A 21542-nucleotide genomic window follows, 5' to 3' on the forward strand; every position below is an offset into this window, starting at 1 on the left:
CCAACAAATGGAACATGAACACAATTCACCTTTCACTACCACAGGAACTCTGTTTATGGAATTTATTACACCTCCCTGGACAGGTCTTGTTCATCACTCCTTCCAGAGAGTGGCTGCCACAGAAATGTTGGACAATGACCTGTAGGTAACATTTGGATTAGAGCAGGTCTTCCCATGGAGAGGCAAGTTACCACAGTACGAACGTTGATGTCATGGTGTCCTTCCAATCTAACAATAACATCATCTGCCAAGTCAGTCAGCCTGCACTGCACTCACATATAAAGTTAGTGACAAACATTTTGCTCAAAAGGTGAGGTAGTTCTTAACGTTTTCCACTGAATTGAAGTATCGTGCCATAAAAGTGCCAGGCAATGACCTATCTCAAACAAGAGAGGAGATTGCCTCGAGAGGAGAATGCCCCTTGACATTCAATAACATTAACCATTGCTGAATCCCCTACTAACAACATCCTGGGGCGGGGGGTGGGGGGGTGGGGGGGGTGGTTTCCATTGACCAGAAACTGAACTGGACTAGCCACATAAATACTGTGACTACAAGAGCAGGTCAGAGGCTGGGAATTCTGTGGCTAGTAACTCACCTTCTGACTCCCCAAAGCCTGTCCAGCATCTACAAGGCACAAGTCAGAAGTGTGTTGGAATACTCTCCACCTGCCTGGATAAGCACAGCTCCAACAACACTCAAGCAGCTTGACACCATCCAGGACAAAGCAACCCGTTTGATTGGCTCCCCATCCACAAACATTCACTCCCTCCACCACCGATGTACAGTAGCAGTAATGTATATCATCTCCAGGATGCACTGCAGCAACGTACCAAGGCTCCTTCGACAGCACCTTCTAAACCCGCGACCTCTACCCCCTGGAAGGACAAGGGCAGCAGACACATGGGAACACCACCACCTGGAAGTTCCCCTCCAAGCCACCCACCATCCTGTCTTGGAAATATATCGCTGTTCCTTCACTGTCGCTGGGTCAAAATACTGGAACTCCCTTCCTAACAACACTATGGATGTACCTACAGCACATGGACTGCAGCTGTTCAAGAAGGCAGCTCACCACCACCTTCTCAAGGGCAATTAGGGATGGGCAATAAATGCTGGCCTGGCCAGCAACGCCTACATCTCGAGAAAGAATAAAAAAAAAGTTGAACAGAGTGTATAGATTGCTACATTCGAGGGAGCCCTTCCTTGCAGCATGTTATGGGTGGCATCCATGTAGGAGGCAGGGATCTTAATTCTAACCTCAGGCTTGCATGAATGGAAAGGTTTTGAACTTAAAATACTGTTCTGGCGGTAAATAACCAGATAAATATTAATGTGTTTCTCAGGAAACAGCTGTAGTGCCTTCATAAGGCTGTAGGCCAACATGCATGCATTACTTGAAAGGTAAGAAAAATTGGAGGAATGGCTCTCTCCTTGCAACTTGTACCTATGCCTTTAATGGAGGTGGGATGGGCCATGTAGCCTTCAGACTTAAGTAAGGCCGTCCTCTTGTGGTGCATCTCCTGTAGCGAGACCGCCAGTCAAAAAGACAGTATTGTCCACAAGTCATTACTGTACCATCCTCATAAAAATTTTTTTTGTTCCTCAACCAAATGTGCCATACCACAGGCTCTATGGGCCACTTGTCAAAAATTTCTTGTCAAATGACAGATGAGTTTCCCATCAAAAACCTCAGAATTGCTTTGATTTCATCACGACTTGAATTCAAGGAGAATGATCAGAATGCAGGATGGTGTATTTGCCGATTGTGGCAATAAGTACAGAGAGCTCAGAAATGCATTTTTGTATTCTGAGGGGGAGTCAGGTGTTAAATTAGCTTTTTGACCTATCGGCGAAATAGTTCCATCTTGAATACTTGTGGATATTTTAAAAAAGAATTAAAGAGTTGCTTGACAAAAGAAGAAAGCTAGTTTTGGAGGAGCAGTTTCAGTAAATTTCCGTTCAGGTTGAAGGAAAATATCAAGAAACAAAAAAACGAGTAACAGTGAAGCCAAAGGTGATAGGACCTGTGAAAGACATGAAGGAACAGCCTTCAAAGAATTCAAAGGAGAAAAGTACATTGTCCCATTGGAGGACACAAAGGATATCAGGATGTAGTGTTGTACTAATTCCCTGCAAGAGGAACCCAGGTTTTGGGCACTGAAAGAAGGTGATAAAGTGAAATCATTCAAAAAGAGTATAAATAGAGGAGGAAGTCACTTGGGGAAGGGGAAGGAAAGCAGCAGGATTCAGAACAGAGCATCTAGGAACCCTTGGTTGATGGAAAAATGAAAGCCAATAGATGAGCCATCAAGTACACCTATAAGACACACTGCAACAATTCACCAAGACTCCATTGACAGCACCTTCCAAACCCATGACTTCAACCATCTAGAAGGACAAGGGCAGCAGACACATGGGAAGACCACCACCTGAACATTCCCCTCTAAGTCACAAACTATCCTGACTTGGAAATATATCGCCGTTCCTTCACTGGCGCTGGGTCAAAATCCTGGAACTCCCTCCCTAACAGCACTGTGGGTGTACTGTAGTGATTCAAGAAGGCAGTTCACCATCACCTTCTCAAGGGCAATTAGGGATGGGTAATAAAAACTGGTCTTGCCAGCGATGCCCACATGTCATGAACAAATAATTAAAAAGATGGAACCATAAGGGAAGAAATGAGAGAGCATTGAGTACAACTTTGGTGGAATAGCGCTGGTTGCAAAATCCTGTTTAAAAATCGACTGTAATGGAGCCTACATTACATTTATCCACTGGGCCTTGGGGAAAACCCATATAATGGTCAAAACCAAAACTTATTTCCTTTCACGTTTGTTTATCTAATTTAAATATTAAAAAGAATGAAATGTAATAAGCTTTCAATCATTGCATTATGAAAGAATAAGAATTACAAAGATTTGTTGCTCGAGGGGATACATAATTTAGTTTGATTTTGACTCCAGAACTATATCCCAATTGAAACATTTCTCATTTTTTTTCATAACCACTGAAGTTAAGCCACAGCTTGAAATTGCAATTTTAAGATTGGCTGGAATGAAATGTCTGTTCTACACTAATAGACAGTCATTCAAACAAGGAAGAGTTTAGAAGTCCTATTAACATTCTGCCAGAAATATAACGTAAGGACAGGTTTCCCTTTTTCTGCTATGACTCACCTCTTCACCAGGTTCCCCCTTTAGACCCTGGGCATCACAGCAAACACAGCATGCAGAAGTAAAGGAGAGACACAAATAGAGGATTAGTATTAGACCAAATAAAAGACAATGTACTTATCAGCACCTCTCTAAAGCAATCTACATAAAGATGTCTGCAGCCAAAATCTGTGTTTATGCATTAGATCATCCTGCAACAAACATCAAGCAAGCAGCACAGCAATAGGTTACACCCATCATAATCATTAATTCTGGACAAAGATAAAACAACCTGTATTAATACAGAGATAAAAACAAAAAACCTGCGGATGCTGGAAATCCAAAACAAAAACAGAATTACCTGGAAAAACTCAGCAGGTCTGGCAGCATCGACGGAGAAGAAAAGAGTTGATGTTTCGAGTCCTCATGACCCTTCAACAGAACGTCAGTTCTGTTGAAGGGTCATGAGGACTCGAAACATCAACTCTTTTCTTCTCCGTCGATGCTGCCAGACCTGCTGAGTTTTTCCAGGTAATTCTGTTTTTGTTCTGTATTAATACAGCTCCTTTAAGGTAGGAAAAAAACATCCCAAAGCACTTCACAGAGGCAGGACTAAGTAATGGGTGTCCCTGTGAAACACCGAGCTCATGTTTGCTCCCATAGGGCCAATTTTTTGGTTATGTCATCAAACAGGAGGCACCAAAAGTACTTCAACAGGCATCCTAATCCTGGTTCCTCAGTCCCTAGTGCATTGCACAGGAGCTGGTCATTGGTGAGGGCCCAGGGAGCAGGGGATGGAAATGCTAAGTGTGCTTGGGTGGAGGGAGGGAGGGAGGGACTCACAATGGACCTGCAAAATACAGTAGTGGGAGAGTCAGAAAAAGATCCAACAAACAGCAATCAGCTAAGAGGTCTACTTGTTTATTTTGGTGGTGTTACTTGAGAGAGGGAGGTCGACCACAACACTGGGAAGAATTCCCTGGTCTTCTCAGATATCACCGTGGAATTTTTAACATTCACCAGAATAGATAGACAAGATTCTGGTTTCACAAGTCATCCAAAGGATGCAGCATTCCCTCAGTATTATACTGAAGTATCAGCCTAGATTACGTGTCCAAATTCTGGAGTGGGACTTGAACCAATGATCTTCTGACTCAGAAGCAAGTACAATATCCACTAATGCAAGCTAACACTCACATCGATTACCATTAGATGAAACATGTTGAGGCAACTGCGGCCTTAATTCCTGGTTCAGGTTGTACCAAAATTTCCTTGATTATTTAGGGTGTAATCTTACCATGCTTAAAGCAAAGTTGCGAACATGTATCTTTCCATAAATTTTTACTCAGTCTTTTTGGAAGGTTATGCACATTAAAAGATTCAACAAAGATGTGGGTACAGGAATAAGATATTTTCCTTCTTTGTATCCAATATCAGGATCCTGCACTTGTCGATCAAGTATTGGGATTCCTTTACTGACCTCAACAATATATCTAAACAACAGCCATTTCAGTGTCTTTCCCTTCACACTAAGAGCCTCAATACTTGATTTGTGGAATGAGTAGCGGAGATGAATAATTTAAGAAACAACTGGATATGGAAATGGGGGAGAGGTGGGTCATATAGGGTGTTTCTCCAGAGATAAATTCAGACAAACGGGCTTCTTCACTTTTAATTATCTTGTCATTTTACAGCACTTCCTCATCCCTTTCCCGCCAATTATTTTCGAGAGGCACTGACCCCACTGGGTTGAGAGCACCTCCAATTTAAGTGGTCATACTTTGTGTGTGAACCTTAACAGTGAGTGTTGGTAGTCCATTCAACCATGGAAGTATCACAGCAGGGATAGAATCATGCCCTTGATACCCACACACTCACTTTCAGCTCAAGAGCTGAGAAGTGATCAGATTTTCTCAGCCTTGCCCAGCAGTGCTGAGGCTAACTGTGGCATCCCCAAATTACTGCCCCATATCAACCAGATTAACTCAGTGAGACATTTCTATTATTGACCTCAGGAGGTCCTGTTCATTCAGATTGTTAATCTAATTAAGCACTGAGTTGAAACTGTGCAATTTTGTTTCAGTTGAAGTCAGTGTAGAGAAACGTTTTCATCCTCCAGGCCTAATTTGGATTAAATCTTGAGGGCCTCTTGAGCATCCCGATTTTAATCACTTTTCCTGGCTGTATGATCAGCTGCCTGGGCCCCAAGCTCTGGAATTCCTACCCAAAACCTCCCTGCCCTCTACCTCTCTCTCCCTTGTTAAGAGGCTCCTTGAAACCAACCTCCTTGACCAAGCCATTGCTCATCATATTTGCACGTGCTTTGTTTGGTTACACTCCTCTGAAGTGCCTTGGGACATTTTACTATGTTAATGGTGCTATATAATTGTGAGCTGTTGCTGTAGATGTGCAAAGATTTGGTGAGTTAACCAACCCTTCACTTTTTCAGTCTGATTATAGGACTAGAATTCACATGAAATCTTTCAAAATCTGATAAATTCAAACCTGCTCACAACTTTGCATTTACATGCTAATAGTAATAAACATACAGCCAGCAAGTAAAATATAATGAATGTCAAACAAACTCTGCATTAATCATGCTTTTCAAACCACAGTTGTCACATTATAAATTGGAGAGCACTGAAAAATTCAGCTTCAAGTTTGACAATGCCAGATTCATGCAGCAAACTAATTACTTGCAAAAAACAAAATATGGCAAATGCTGGAAATCTGAAATAAAAAGAGAACGTGCTAGAAATACTCAGCAGGTCTGACAGCATCTATGGAGAGGGAAACAGAGTTAATGGGTGGAATTTTCCATCCCCTTCGCAGTAGGGGTGGGGCCAATGACTTCAGCAGGACTGTAAAAGCCTGCCCTAAGTTTCAGGTCGATTTTCTGATGTTTCATCAGAGCGTAAAGCTTAAGATGAAAAATCAGCAATCTGAAATGATAACTCTGTTTCTCTCTCTGTAGGAGCTGTCAGAACTTTCTTTATATACTAAACATCTAGTTGGTTTCCATCAAGCTAAAACTAAACCACTTCCGCAGATTGCAGAGGGTGGCAGATCATTTGGAAAAAGAGCTTGTACTGCTGTGAGTGATCAATCATGGAAATGCTGTCACGTAACAGGCCTGACCATCTCACACATGCATATTTATCCACCATTTCAGGGATATCTGGGAGACCCAATCAATTTATCAAACTTTGGTTGCAGCACTGGTGAGCTAAATGACATCTTACAAAAAAAACCTCAGCGTAATTAGTTCAAAACTTAGGGGTAATTTTGTTGAGGGGCTGGCACTACATTAGCTCCCTGTTCTGTGACCTGCCTGATATTCAGTCCTGTTAATGAATAAAATATCCAGCAGGGCATGTAATAGGCAGTCAATGCTTATATGGCTCAAGACAAATTCCTACCCCGTAACCTTATGTAAATCATTTGTGCAGTTATTCTTCCATCTGCCCAGTTGATTGGTCTTACTCTTTAAACGATTCAAATACCTGAAAATATAATATCTGATGCGTATTTTCCTTCTGAAGTGTGACACTTTAGGTTGCCTGTAACTGTGCTTTTGATTTGGGAATTTGGCAGGGCAGTGTGACAATTTATTAGTTAGAGCACTTTAATAGGATAAGTTCTCTGTGAGCCAGTATGTGATAACCCGCATTTACAGGCGGCAAAAATCAATGATTTTTGAGTCATTCCAATTTGAGGGCCGTCCACCAAAACCTGGGCTTACTTCAAGGAGAAAAAGAAAAGAGAAAATGTGCCACTAATGGCAGGAAGTTCTGCTGCAAGCACTTCCTCGCCCTAATAGAATGATCCAAAACAAGTAGGACTAAGGAAACTTTCAAAGTGATTGTTCTAAAAATAGTATAATTACTACAAAAACTTGTTGCCTGTTGCAAGAACGCCTGCAACAGTGTTTGTTCTTCCTTGCATCACAACCGCTCACCGGGATGTAGTGGTGGCAGACTAACCTTAAAAACCTAGTTGATCCCCCCTGGAATTTCCCCATTTAATGAGCTGCAGCCCACACACAGTTAGAACTTGTTTCCTTTTAAAGCAAGGGGGAGTTGGAGTGGGTTTGTTTATTTCTGCGAAATACCAAAGCTTTGTGATAAATGTGCTTATGAACTAAAGTATTCCATGTGCTTTTGCTTACATACAATATTATAACGAATCAAACCAGGCTCATGGCAATGAGATTAACCTACAGCATTTGCACAGCAATGAGTCAAAATTTTAAAGAGGCTGTTCAGGATTAGAGGGCAGTGAAAATATCCACAATATTACCTGCAGTGATCCTACCCTTTGCTCTTGACTTTTCTGTAATGTTAGTTAGAGATAGATAAAATTACATGTTTTTACGCATGTATTTTACCCCTTGAATTTATAAATGAATATTGAAAACTATTTTATAAGCCTTTTGTTTTCAGAAGGTATAAAAATAATGAGATATTGAAGAAATTGCTTGGTATATTCAAGAAGTTCAGGGATCACAAAGATTTCATTGTTTACAAACATTAAACCATAAAAACTCCATAATGTGAATTTTATTTTACTGTACATGCCTTTCAAATTGGCTGCAATTCCAGCTTATTTGCTGCTGCATTTATACAGTTTTGCTAGGAGGGGAGCAATGTTCACCAAACAGCCCATTTAATTGACCAATGCTCTTTAAAGGCAGAAGTTGCAATACAGGATAGTAGCATGTTTTAAAATAGATTACAAATCAGAACTGTCAAGCTTCACAGCAAGAAAACCTTGTATATTTCACAAAAATCTCACCCAGATAAGAATCTCACTTGAAGTCAACTTTACATTCATCTTAAAATGCATAGATGCATGTAAATTTCAGTTTGTGGCCCTGGTTGAATTGGTCCATTAATATGTTGTAAACTGGAGCCAGGAAAATGTGCAAAATGCTCTCAAAAAACGTGTAATTAAGTGCTGCACTGTCAAATAAATGGTTTAAGGCTGCATTATCCTGAAATTAAAAATTTAAAAAAGCTGCACAATGTCACTTTAACAAAAGACATCCATCTCTGTAAACCAGATGTTGTTCTGACCTTTTATAAATGTTTATACAATGATTCTTCAGGGAGAACATGACACTTCTAAAAATGGTGCAATTTTTTTCCCAAAGGTTATATACACAAACTAATTCTGTGCTTGTTAATACAGATAAAATATTGCAATTCAATTCAACTCAATTTTAGATGTGGTGTTTCCAGGAAAGGTGGGGGCTGAGGTGTAAGAAAGGATATTGCAGCTTTAAAATTATTTTCTTTGACAGTTCATTAATAAACAGCTGAAATGATCATTTATTGTGCCTCCGAAGCAACATAAGGCATCAAGTCTACGTAACCACAAGGCTAAAATTAGATGCAATAAGTAAACTTACCCTTCTCCCTGGCAGGCCCATGGATCCTTTGTTTCCCTAATAATCAATGTACAGTCAGAACTGCAAAGGAAGAGTTTTTGCGATTTCACCCAAAGAGATGTTCAGCCGCACATCCAGCAAAGTCTTTTGCCCCCAAATCACAGAGCAAGCATTCCAGAATTTAATGCTTGTTTACAAAAGCATGAAGGCTTCCCATTAGATGCTGCTATTTAGTGCTTTACACACCAAACTACCAGACTGCTAGGCCAAGAGTTAACTCTCAGAAAAAAGCTCTTATCCCAAAACAAAGCTGGAAATATGATGACTGTATGCTAAAACCACACCACCAGTTAAATAAGTTTCCATCCACAGCCTCAAAACAAATGTAGCGAGAGCCAAGGTAATACTTTTGGGGAGCAGTGTTGGTGAAACAGTTGATTAGAATGACAAAGGAGATGGCTATTAGGTGTGTTTTAATGTCTGGGAGGTCAATCCTAAGATTGCTCATCCTAAGAAAGCTTTTATTTTTTTCTGTTTTGTTAAAAGCAAAAATGGAGCAAATGAGACCAAGTGGGGATGGATAGAAAGTTAATAAGAGGCAAGCTCCACAATGCAGCAGGGAATGGGAGAAAGAATGATAGAACAATGCAAAGGAGTGCAAATACAGCTTTAGGAGAAGACAAGAGAGGGGTGCAGTTAAAGACTAATTACCGGAAAGCCATCTCTTCCTGGAGGTCCCTGAAAAGAACAAAAATCAGTAGCAAGGGGGAAAGAAATGAACATATTACATACATAAGCAAAGGAATAGAGCTAAGTTTATTACTATTTTGTTTAAGAAAGTGTGATGTTAAAATGTAAACTAAGATGCAAAAGATAGTGTTTCATCCATTATTATAGGTGCTTATCACTGACACAAATCATTTACAAGAATAATATTAAATGTAAATTCCACAAGGACTAAGGAAAGGTTATGATGAAACCGGAAAGATTTAGCAGAAACAAGTGAATATCTACAGCGCATTACACTGTGTAGAATCTTACTGATAAAAAAGTTTTTTTTAACCCAACCTGTTCCCATAGGCAATACTAGCCATTCTTGTACTTACAGCTGGCCCTGTGAACATAAGAACAGAAAAAAGAAAAATCTGTTATACTGCTGCAATGTTCTTTATAGAATTAATACAAGTTTTCTCCCAAATTTAATTCACTTTTACATTAACAAATTACATGTCCTAAAAATGAATTAAATTACAATTCAAACAGATGGCTGTGCAGAGAGAAGTGTTTGTGCTTATATAAGCAGGAGAGACCAGACTGAGGTCATCATCTGGTTTTCTTGATACTGCCAGCATTTTAGGATGCGGGACACCCCAGTTCATTTAGAACATAGGAACAGAGGAGCAGGAGGAGGCCATTCAGCCCCTCTAGCCAACTCTACATTCAACTAGATCAGGGCTGATCGTCTACGTCAACGCCATTTTCTTGCGCTATCTCCAGGTCCTTTGACGTCATTGGCATCAAGAAATCTACCGATCTCTGTCTTGACAATGACTGAGCTTCCACAACCCTCTGAGGTAGAGAATTCCAAAGATTCACTATTTCTGAGTGAAGAAGTTCCTCCTCATCTCAGTCCTAAATGGCCTGCCCTTTATTCTGACACTGTGTACCTGGTTCTAGACTGCCCAGTCAGGGGAAACATCTTTTCTCCATCTACCCTATCGAGCCCTGTAAGAATTTTGTAAGTTTCAATGAGATCATCTCTCATTCTTCGAAACTCTAAAGAAAAGAGGCTCTTACTCCTCAATCTCTCCTCACAGGGCAGTCCTACCATACCAGGAATTAGCCTGGTGAACTTTTACTGCACTCCCTCTATGGCCAATATATCCTTCCTTCGGTATGGGGACCAAAACTGTACGCAATACTCCAGGTACAGTACAACCAAGATTCTATAGAATTGAAGCAAGATACCTTTAGTCCTGTACTCAAATCCTCTTGCGATAAAGGCCAACATACCATTTGCCTACCTAATTGTTTGCTGCTCCTGCATGTTAACTTTAAGTGATTCATGAACAAGGACAACCAGGTCCCTTTGGGCATCAACACTTCCCAATCCCTCACCATTTAAGAAATACTCGGCACCTCCATTCCTGTGACCAAAGTTGATAACCTGATACTTTGGTATGAGGTCAGATCCAGCTTGCATCTTCCCTATAATATTCTGCCAGTAGGCCATTCCAATACTCAAACCACTGTGGGCTATTCAAGCCAACTTTATGACTCTGCCTCTCTCAGTGATGTTGGTACATTGCTCCCAATTAACCCTAATGGGGGGATAGTTCGTTTGCTGCAGAGTCCCATACACCCAGCACTGGATTGACACCTGCTTAAACCAATGTCATTCTGGAACCTTAGACAGATAATCACACCTGGACAAATATGCACACAGTTGACATGTGAAGCTTTTCCAATGGCAGACCTGAAGTCACATTTAGTGGCAGGTTTATGTACTGTTATCTGTAGCAGGGACCTGGACATCAATAACAATCCAGATAACCCCTACCAGCAGTTCTTATTTTAATCTCTTATACATGGATCAATTGTCCTTTATATATTCAGCAAACAATCCAGATCATGTGGTTTGATAACAAACAGCAAAACTCCACGACTTAAGACAGGTCTTTAATTTCAGAAAAAAAAATCGTTGGTGTGACTAAATAAGCTAGCCAAGTGATTTTTTTTCTGAAATTAAAGAGCTCCAGACTGAGTTCAACCCACAGTGTGTCATGAGGTGAAAAAAAGCAAAGCTTTTGCGATTAATCCCTCAGAAGCCAAGTAGGGAAAAGTGCTGTATAAATAGGGGGAAAACAAATTAAAAAGTATTTGGTTTAATAAATTTAACTAGTAAACTTCTCCAGACTGAGGGAATACAATGTGGTGTCCACTATACACACAGGCCTGCAGAGGGCCTGGGAGTTAGCTGTCCTCTGAAAGGATGAGGAGGGGGCTCTAATCAGTTACCCCTGTATTCATGGATTCAATCTGGAAAAAGACATCCAAATTATGTACAGTTTGTGCAATTTCAGCAACTAGCCCACACCTTGCAAAGGAAATAAATCACATTTCAGTAACTAATAGAATGTAATTGATAACAGATTCACATAAGTAACTCCTGTGCTGATTTCTCCAACTGCCTACCAGAAGCAACAGCTGAACTGAATTAACACTAAAAAGCACAATTTGGCACCTTTTGAATCCTATTTTATATTCAAGAAGTTTTTGACTTCATACATTTTGGAAGTTTGGGACTTAAAATAACAATGCAGCAACATTTATCCATGCTTCTGATATGTCTTTAATCCAATGAGCTATTACAGAGAATAGATACAACTTTACTGCTTCATAATTGTTATTCCTTCATAACAACACTGTGTGAATAACGTATCTCAAACAAACATGTTCCCCGTAGAGACACAAAATCTGGTACCAAATAAGTCAGGATAGCTTCCCTGGAATTCACTTGTTTCTTGGTTCCCTTTCTATAACAGATGCAAAAAGACCACCATGCTTACTATTTTAAAGATATACCTCAGACTTTCTGTGCCACATACCTGGAACACCTCTGCGGCCATGTCTTCCCTTTTCTCCTGGTGGTCCTAGTGTGAAAATAGTAAGCAGACATTACTGCAACTGTTAGCAATTTGGGAATGTGAATAGGTTTACCTGTGCATGCATGTACCACAACCTATTTATTAATATGACAATCAAAACACAAATTGGAGTCAAGGTTTAAACAAAGTTTAATTAAGAATCCACTGCATTTAAAGATCTTCTTGTTTGTCCCTTGGGGCAGAATCTTCTGTTCGGTGAGCGGGGGAGTGGGGCCCGCTCGCCGATGCGCAAAATGACGCGGGGCGATGTCAGGCTTGTGTCGCAATGTCACCCCGCGGCATTTAGATTTACAGGTTGGCCGGTGCGCAGCCGACTCGGCTGCACACCCGCCGACCTGTCAACCTGGCTATTACAGCCATTAAAAACCAATTGAAATCATTAGTGGACCTGCCTGTCCAACCTTAAGGTTGGTGGGTAGGCCGGGAGCCCTGGCTGGCTTCAGAAAAAGCATGAAAACCTCATCTACGGGCGGGGTGAGGTTTCATGAGTGATTTGAAAATTTTAGGATATTTCAAAATGAAAGTTATGGGCATGTCCCAACTCACATGAGGGGACATGGCAGTGAAATTTTTTTCTCATCTTTATTTTGAAGTTCCAAACCTGAGCCAATCTCCCTGAAGCAGCACTTAGCCTCAGGGAGATCTGTACGCTCTTTCGCGTGCATGTGTGAAAAAGCGCACTCCCGGCTCAGGGAATACAACCCTGCCCGCACAGGGAGTGCATAGCGCTTCCTGGCAGACGTCATGCTGGGAGGCCTTAATTGGCCCACCCACACCCGCTCCCACACATCCCCTCCGATGGGGGAAAAATGTTGCCCTTGGTATGGGGCACTACATTTTAATGCCGATCTAACTCATAAGTTTAAATACGGATGCATACATTTCTTCTAAAACTATGAGCCTTCAAGCTCTTAATACCAACAAAAATGTATCTATCTTTCATATTTCCACATATAATGATTCAGTGTGTCTAGTTAACTCATGGGGCTGAATTTTCCGGTCGACATGCAGGAACGGGCCCGACATGTAAAACGGCGCGCGATGACCTCAGTGTGTGTTCCAACATCATCGCGCGCCTTCGCAATATTTCATCTGGTGGGCGCACGCCGGAGTCGGCTGTGAGCCTACTAAATGTCAACGGCGATTAAGGCCGTTATGAGATTGATTAAAGTTGTTAAGAACGCGGCCTGTCCAACCTTAAGGCAGGCGGCAGGCAAAAAGCCCAAGCGGCCTTTGCGTTTTTCAGGAAACCTCATCCACGGGCGGGATGAGGTTTCCTAAAGCTTTTGTATAATAAATAAATAATTTTTCCCACCTTTACAAACATGTCCCAACTCGTGTGACACTGTCACATGAGGGGACATCTTTAAATAAATTTTACATCATTTATTAAACTGTTTTATTATCCATTCAATCTCCCTGAGGCAGCTCCATGTTTCAGGGAGATTGCTGCGCTCCTTCGCACCGACTCTCCCTCCTCCTCCCTGCCCGCACAGCTAGCGCTGAGCACTAGGGGCCATGTATTACGCTGGGCAGGCCTTAATTGGCCCAACAGAGGAAAAATCCTGGCCATGCTTTCCTTGGGTTATTGAATGACCCGTCTGGATGTGGGCCTTTTCTCAAATAAATGAAGTTTTATATTATAAGCTTGAAATAGAAACAAGTAATCTACATTTTCAAAGAATCTTGGATCTTTAAAACCTGCATCTTTCTACGTTGCATACAAAACATTGGCTCCCCCAAGCACATCAAACAGTAATTAATAGAAATCTTGCTGCCTTCAAATTAAGTGCAAATGAAAGCAGCATTTAATTGAAACAAAGTGCAGCACTCTAAAGGTGGAAGTACTGACTTAAATACACACACACATTCTTATAAAATAATCACATGCATTGATTGTTACAAAAACCTGTGATAACAGTTGACCTGGACCCAGAACCTTTCAGAAACAAATATCACCATGGCCTAGATTGTGCGCATATCATTCAGAGAACATTGTCAGCATTACTGAATTCGAGGTGCTAAGCAAATATTTATTTTAGAAAAGTGCAAGTGTTATTTATTTTATAGGCTTCTATTATTCCTATAAATAAATCACCATTCACAGTGTTAGGTATCTACAGCAATAAAACATTCCTTAAAGTTTTGGCTAAATGCTAGCAATTTTAATGTGGTCACATCTTGACATGACCTAAGTATGAATTGCATGTCCAATGAACCATGACTTGGCTACATAATGAACAGTTCATTCATGGTTTTCAGGGCATGTAATAGTTCAATCAGTCTGGTCTTACTGCTGGAATGTAACAATTGACACACTGATCTGTCCTATTTCTAAACGCAGCAAAAGTGTTTTCACAAGGCTCAAGTGTTGGATAGAAATATTTTCACAAGGTGTTTCAAGAAATTCCATCATCATTACACAGCATCTCTCAAACTGAATGTATCACAATCGTCAGCAACAGGAATGAATACAAATTCACAATTAAGAATAAATAGCGGGGGCTGAACAATTCTTCTCCAAACTAATATTGTATAAGAAAAGTTTTCTGGCAAACTCTTCTCCTGGATAAGACTTAAATACCTGCAACAGTAAGTAGTGGATTAATAAATTTTAAGATACCCCTGATATTTCAGATAATTGTTTAGGTATAATCCTATACTCTAAACATCATATTTTTCCAGTAAGATGTGTTAATTTTCCACTCAATAATTAGGAAGGAATGTGTTAAAGGCCTGGAAATTAGTGTGCCTTCATTCCTGGAAAAAAGACATTCTTTATTCTCCTTCCCTTATGTTACGCGATCCTCCCCCCCCTCAAATTTTCCTCTCTGCACTCTAGTCAGTCCATGCTTAACGCTCAGGCAATAAAGATGAAAATCTACCCTATGATATCAGTGTCACGTAAAGAATGCATCAGCCTACTCCCTCTGCAAAGAAAAAAGTTGCCAAGCACTTTCACCAAGGGGAAAATTCAACATTGGCGGGGATGCATAATGAGTGGGAGTGGATCAGTTACTCCACCCAACTTCCCTTCCCAATGACTTTCAATTTTATCTCCACTGTCCCTTTAAAGTAGGATTGTCCCAACCCAATAGAACTGTAGCAAGTCACAACGAGAAAGTGGTCTGTAGATGTTTACATAGAAACATGATACACAAAAATGCACAAAATCTAAACACCCACCTTATACCCAAAAATCCAAGACCCCCCCATAAAAACATTTAAAACCTTGTACATGAACCATCCAAACACTGTGTACAAACATTTAATCCCCTACACACATGTCCGAACCTCCATCGACAAACCATTCCAGCCTGTTGCATACAAGAATTTCAAAACCCTTCCATAGACAATATCAAACACCACAGACAAAACATCAAAGGCCCACGCACATTCAAATCCCTAACCTATGTAATCAATATTCATGTCTTCCTTCCTTCCTCTTTAAAAATGTGAAAACTAAAAAAATTCAGGCTTAACGCTTTAAACATCTTGGACCTGAAAAACTGGGAAAAGATTGAATCCTGACTGATGGAAAAAAGATTGCTCACTAATTAGACTAAATCCACCAATCAGGAGAAAGCTATTCCAGTCCTCCAGGCCTAGGGCCTTTAAGGAACTGAGGTTGTGCTAAAATCTAAATCAGCTTTGTGCACAAGCTTCCCAGAAATATAGAAAAATAAAAAAAGGCTTGCTTTCATATGGCACTTTTTTCTGAGCGCTGGACATCTCAAAGCACTTTTATAGCCGCTTAAGAATGTTTTGAAGTGCAGTCACTGTTGCAATGTAGGAAATGCAGCTGTCGATTTGCACACAGCAAACTCCTACCTGCAGCAATATGAACATGACCAAATAATCTGCTTTTGTGACATTGTTTGAGGGATAAATATTGACCAGGACTCCAGAGATAACTCCCCTCCTCTTCAAAACAGTGCCATGGGATCTTTTCCATCCAGCCGAGCAGGCAGAGGGGCCTCGGTTTAACAGGCTGGCCATCAACTCCACCCACCCACAAAGACCCTCCTCCCACCTCGAGGGGTCTCACTGACTGACTAAACTGTGTGGTCAAGCTCAGCATCACCTTTCAAACTCACTTCACCACCTTCCACCCTCCCCGTCACCCACCAACTTCCCCCCATCACCATGAACCCACTCAATATCACTATTCCCCTCCTCTCTGTCACCCTGGAACCTCCTCCCATTACCCTGGGCCCCATCATGGTCCACCTCCACATGCCTTTCCTCCCCTCAGAGCCGATACCCGTTACCGTCCCCATGCCCACCCTGATCTTGCACCCTCCCATTATCCGGGCCCCCTGTCTTGTCCCCCTCTGTGACCCACCCGATGAGACCTTCACCTACCAGACTCTCACCCTGGACTTGTCACTCTATTGCATCCCACTCCTCCATCTGATTGTGACTGTTCCCTCCTATCACCAGTACCCTGAGCTCTCCCCCCAGGACAACACTGTCAACACCACCAACTTCGCCCTCTAATACATATGCATGAGATGCTAATGCACGCAAATTGGGTTCCTGACATTGTTCATCAGGAAACTCGACCACTTTTAACCCTCCTTGAAAGTCGGGAGAACAAAATTTCAACAGTGTATCCCGCCGTCGGGAAACAGATGCTTTGCCTCCCACTAAATTACGTGCCCCTGTCCACCATGATTCCCGTTGCTTGCGGGAGGAGAAAATTCCACTCAACATCTCATCCAATAGACAGCACCTCCAACACCGTCAGTATCAGCCTTGATACTTGCTGAAGCCCTAGAGTTTGACTTGAACAACCCAGAACCTTGTGATTCCGAAGTGACAATGCAACCAACTGAGTCACAACTGAATGATTAATGGCCAGATAAAGCGAATTTGTGGGCCAAAGTTAGTCCTGGGCCATGGAATAGACAATGGTGCTCTAAATAAATCATCGCTTTCCAACATTTCTGCTATGTTATTCATGAATATTTAGTAGACTAGTTCTATAAGTCAAGGTGGTCAAAACCTACTGTGGGTTAAAATACCGGGAGCTGTGTTTGCAATCATCAATAGTGTCACGGAAAATTCCTGAATACCCAGGATACAAAACTGCATGAAAAATCCTGTTGAAACAAATAGCAGATGTGTAACTTCATTCTGTTTTTACAATAGAGGAGAGGATTTCCTCTACATGCTACGTGTGGCAAAATTGGAAATGCATTCTTCACAATGAAATTAACAGCTTTTTTATGCATTGCGTACACACACAGGGAACATCCTACACTATCATTAGAAATCCCTCACTGAAAAATGAGAGAGGTTATGTCTGAAAAGGATTTTCTATGGAAAAAAAATCCTACGAGCTTGCAGCAACATTTCAGTAGTAGAAGGTTACTATATAGAATCTGTTCAGTAATATATGGGGCTATTTTCAAATTGGCAAAGGTTAAGATACCTTAAGCATTTCTGCAGCTTAAAGTGCATTCACTTCAGCCCAGCTAAGAACCACAAATTAATTTACCAATGGCAACCAATTACTGTACAGCAAGTAGCACCTGAACAAACAGGAAATTAGGAACTTGACCCTTTAACTCACTTTGTGGGAAATGAGCCACTAGAAAATAACAACCAAAGCGTGAAGAGGTGGAAATGTCTAAGTTGGCCTTGGCTGTGGAGGAGGTTTTGGTCAGGTGGTGAGTAAGAACTGGAACTGGTCCCAAAAGGTCAGGGGCCTGAATGGCTGTTGAACATAATCTCCACAAACAATTGAACATGTAGCAGAGGCACTTAAAGATAATCAACTACCAAGCCAGGGCAGGAACCACAACAGCAACAGGCCAAAGAATTCTCAGACTCAGCAGAAGACTTCCCATTGAAATGTTATTGAGGCACTGGAGTGTAGAGTAAAGGGTTAACTCTAATAATAGCTACCGAGCATGTGCATAAGGCGCAATGTCATAATGATGTCACTCACTGAGACCAGATGTTTTGGAGAGGAGCTGTAGCTATGTCCTGATGTTCTATATCCTTAAATAGTGATGTATATAAAGGTATTTTGAATGAAAGATCATTACCTCCAGCATGATCTCTTCTACAGTAAGAAACCAAAGAATCCCAAGACAAATCCATAATAACAGATGGAGAAGATGCAAAAAAGATTTATCAGGACTGAGAGGCTATAACTATCAGGAAAGATTGAACAGACCAAAGCTCCTTTCTCTAGAAAAATGTGAGGAGTAACCTAATAAGGATCCTTAAAATTATGAAGGATAGATGTAGAGCAGATGTTTCCACATGTGGGGGAGACCAGAACTAGTGGACCAGAGAGTGGTGAGAATGTGGTACTTTCTACCAGATGGAGTAATTGAGACAAACAGCATAGATACATTATAGGCGAAACTATGCAAACACAAGATGGAGAAATGAATCAAAGGCTATAGTGATAATATGAGATGAAGGAAAGCTCATGTAGAGCATGAACATAATCAAACAAAGGTTTCGTATCTGTATGTATGAATATATTTCAATTGTTTCAGGAACTATTAATGGAAAAAGTGTAACAGTGATGGCACCCATCATGTCAAGCAGTACCTATTAATTAAAACTTGCCAGTTCAACTGCTGATGTTATTTTGGCAAAAATAGAGTGGATGATCCTCAGTTACTGAGAGCCCAAGAACACTAACTTAAACATAACTATTACAAACCACAAATACTAACATAGCAGTTACCAGAGGTTGAAGCAGCTATATAAGATATAATGCACGGTCACCATTACATACATGTTCACCTGTTATGGAGAATTATTTTGAAACAAATTAGAGTGGCCAGTTATAGGTTGCAGGCATTGCAGAATGGAAATATCAGAAAACATCCTTTACAGTCACCTGAGAGGGCAGACTAGCCCTCAGTTATGGGGCACCTCCAACAGAACAGTACACCCTCAGTACTGCACTACAGTAAGCGCATGATGTAGTTATAACATTACTGGATATGTCTTACGGTGCAAGATTTTCAGATTTCAACACCTCTGCAGATAATCTGAACACCATAAGAAGATTTTCCTTTGAATCATAAGGGAAAAACCATGTTTAAAGGGAACAAGGAAAGGGATTTGGAGCTAGGTGGACAGTTCTTTCAGACAACTTCAGAGAAATTCCATGATTTTAGCAGCTAAGTAACAAGATCTCATTTCTCATTTGGGCTGATTCACAGAACTACCAGAAATGAAATTTTAATTTTAAAGACACTAATTTTGATTTAAACACAGCAAAATATTTCTGCTAACAGCATGTAATTGTGAGCAAGAAGTTAATTTTAACACTACCTTATTTATTAATCTAACTGGATTTTATACCAATTCAGAAGAAGTCAAAACCTAAACTTTTTGCAAGAATCACCTACAGAAAAAAGCATCCTAAATAAGTTCCAAAACTAACCTCATAATTGGATAGAGGTTTCACTAAAATAAACTAAATATGAAATTTGATGCTGCGATGAAGGAAGGGGAGAAATGTTAAGTGTGCACATACTCAAGGCAAGTTCCACATACAATAAGTTAAAATGCTGAATCAAATGTATATTTTTTGATGATTGGTTTAATCAAGCTAAACCAGCAGTGAACCAAGAATACATGTAATTTACTGCACATCAACAGAACGGGAATATTTCCTGAAGTGAAAGTCAATTTGATCACAGAGGAGGTCTGAAAAGGTGGCCCTCCACTTTCAGGACCACCATGATCCCCAAACCCCAGAGAAAAGCATACAATGGAGGTTTCTGTGAGGTCAAATGAGATCTTTCGTAATAAGGGAGCCCAACAGGATGTCAGAAAATGGTTCAGTGACATCAAAAAGACCAAAGGAAAACACTGCATTCAGATGCTTGGCTTGTGTAGCTACTGGAGGGGGGGAACACCCACCTTGAGAACACTGGTACCTGCTGAGTGTTACCTTAGCGTGGTGAAAGCGTTCTTAATGAAGAATCTGTAAGAATCTGAAATTTATGACATTGACATTGGTGAAAGCACCAGAGATTCTAGTAAGTGAATCAATATCAATTCAAGTGTCACAGCCCATTAAAGCACACTGCTCAAAGTATTCCAAAAGCAATTGAATGTTCAACACTAGGCGACATTTTCTCTCTTATTTTTGACCTTAAAAACTGCATGGACTGTTGCTCATTTCTACTGGTTCTTGCACCATGACTTCAGTACTCTTATCTCTGTAAGAAACAGCTACTTCATTGTATTATCCCGGGCACACACAATCCATTGCTTCACTCAGGTCATCAAATTGGACCCGCAGGGATCACAAGAATACAATATTACGTAATTGTATGCCCTTATTCTAACCAAAGTATTTGCGATGAACATGTGCTTTGTGCAGGTACTTTGGTAGAATTAATACAATGCCAGAACTGTTTCACTGCCAAACCATATCTCACACAATGTTACTCTACACTTTCAATAAAATATCTCAAAAAGTCAAAATGAATTTTGATCCCTATCATATTATGTACACAAGAACTCAGTAATCCCTTGAGGGCACAACGTGTTGTGAAGTTTGGAACATGGGTAATGCACCTACTAAAGACACCATAATTATGAAAAACCAAAACTGTACTTAATATGATGCAACTTGAATATGAAATACCTTAAAACCACAACTCTAAACTTGAAAACCTTATTGGGTGGGAATGGGCTAGGTAGAGATGGATAAAGTTTGAAGCCACTTGAAAAGCTAGTATTACATTGTTCTGATCTCCATTATCAGGCTTTCTTTTGAGTAACTAACAATTAAGAATCAATTTTAGGTTTTACTTCCACCATATAAATCAGAAACTGTGCTTACATTGACTGCATGTGCTTCAACTCTAATATAAAATTGTAAAATTATATAACATCCAAAAAAGAACAGATAGCACCAAAAGAAGCAACTTGGACTGAGTCCTGAATAAAGAACATGAGTATAAAATTCAAAAGCCTCGAGCATAGGTAAAAAATTCCCTATTGGATAATAGACATGTGGGATAGACCTACAGAGAATGTAGTTGACTCAGGGTCAACTGATACCTTAAAAGAGGTTGAGAAGGGGATTGAGGATTTTAGAGGTATTTATAGTGTTGCTTAATTTCCATTCTTAGGGAGGAGATGGCACGTAGTATTCCTAAAAGTAGAAGGGGGTTAGTACCACAGTTACCCAAGAGTTAACTTTTCCTGGCTAACTATTCTGCTAAGAGAGTCGGAACCACCCGAAGTCTCCGATTTAAATCAGAGTGCTGGTTCATTGCAGGTGCAGATTAATTGCCCATCGGAAGTTTTTATTCTTTCGTGGAACGTAGGTATTGC

At 40.6% G+C, this 21542-nt stretch overlaps 1 protein-coding gene across 15 annotated transcripts in view; it reads right to left on the minus strand.

Moving 5' to 3' along the window:
• Positions 1–21542, minus strand: part of col13a1 (collagen, type XIII, alpha 1) — a 239574-nt gene that overhangs the window by 131266 nt on the left and 86766 nt on the right. For 9 of the 15 annotated variants that reach the window (XM_041176321.1, XM_041176325.1, XM_041176328.1 and 6 more), the window contains 5 exons: positions 12153–12197; positions 9651–9658; positions 9256–9282; positions 8566–8601; positions 3180–3206 (listed from right to left, as the gene is read on the minus strand). In XM_041176321.1, the coding sequence (XP_041032255.1) occupies positions 3180–3206; positions 8566–8601; positions 9256–9282; positions 9651–9658; positions 12153–12197 (143 nt within the window). The remainder of the gene's footprint in view (positions 1–3179; positions 3207–8565; positions 8602–9255; positions 9283–9650; positions 9659–12152; positions 12198–21542) is intronic. The other 6 variants (XM_041176335.1, XM_041176334.1, XM_041176327.1 and 3 more) reach the window with 4 other exon arrangements.

Source organism: Carcharodon carcharias, chromosome 28 (genome assembly GCF_017639515.1).
Source record: "Carcharodon carcharias isolate sCarCar2 chromosome 28, sCarCar2.pri, whole genome shotgun sequence".
In the NCBI taxonomy this organism is placed as follows: Eukaryota; Metazoa; Chordata; class Chondrichthyes; order Lamniformes; family Lamnidae; genus Carcharodon; species Carcharodon carcharias.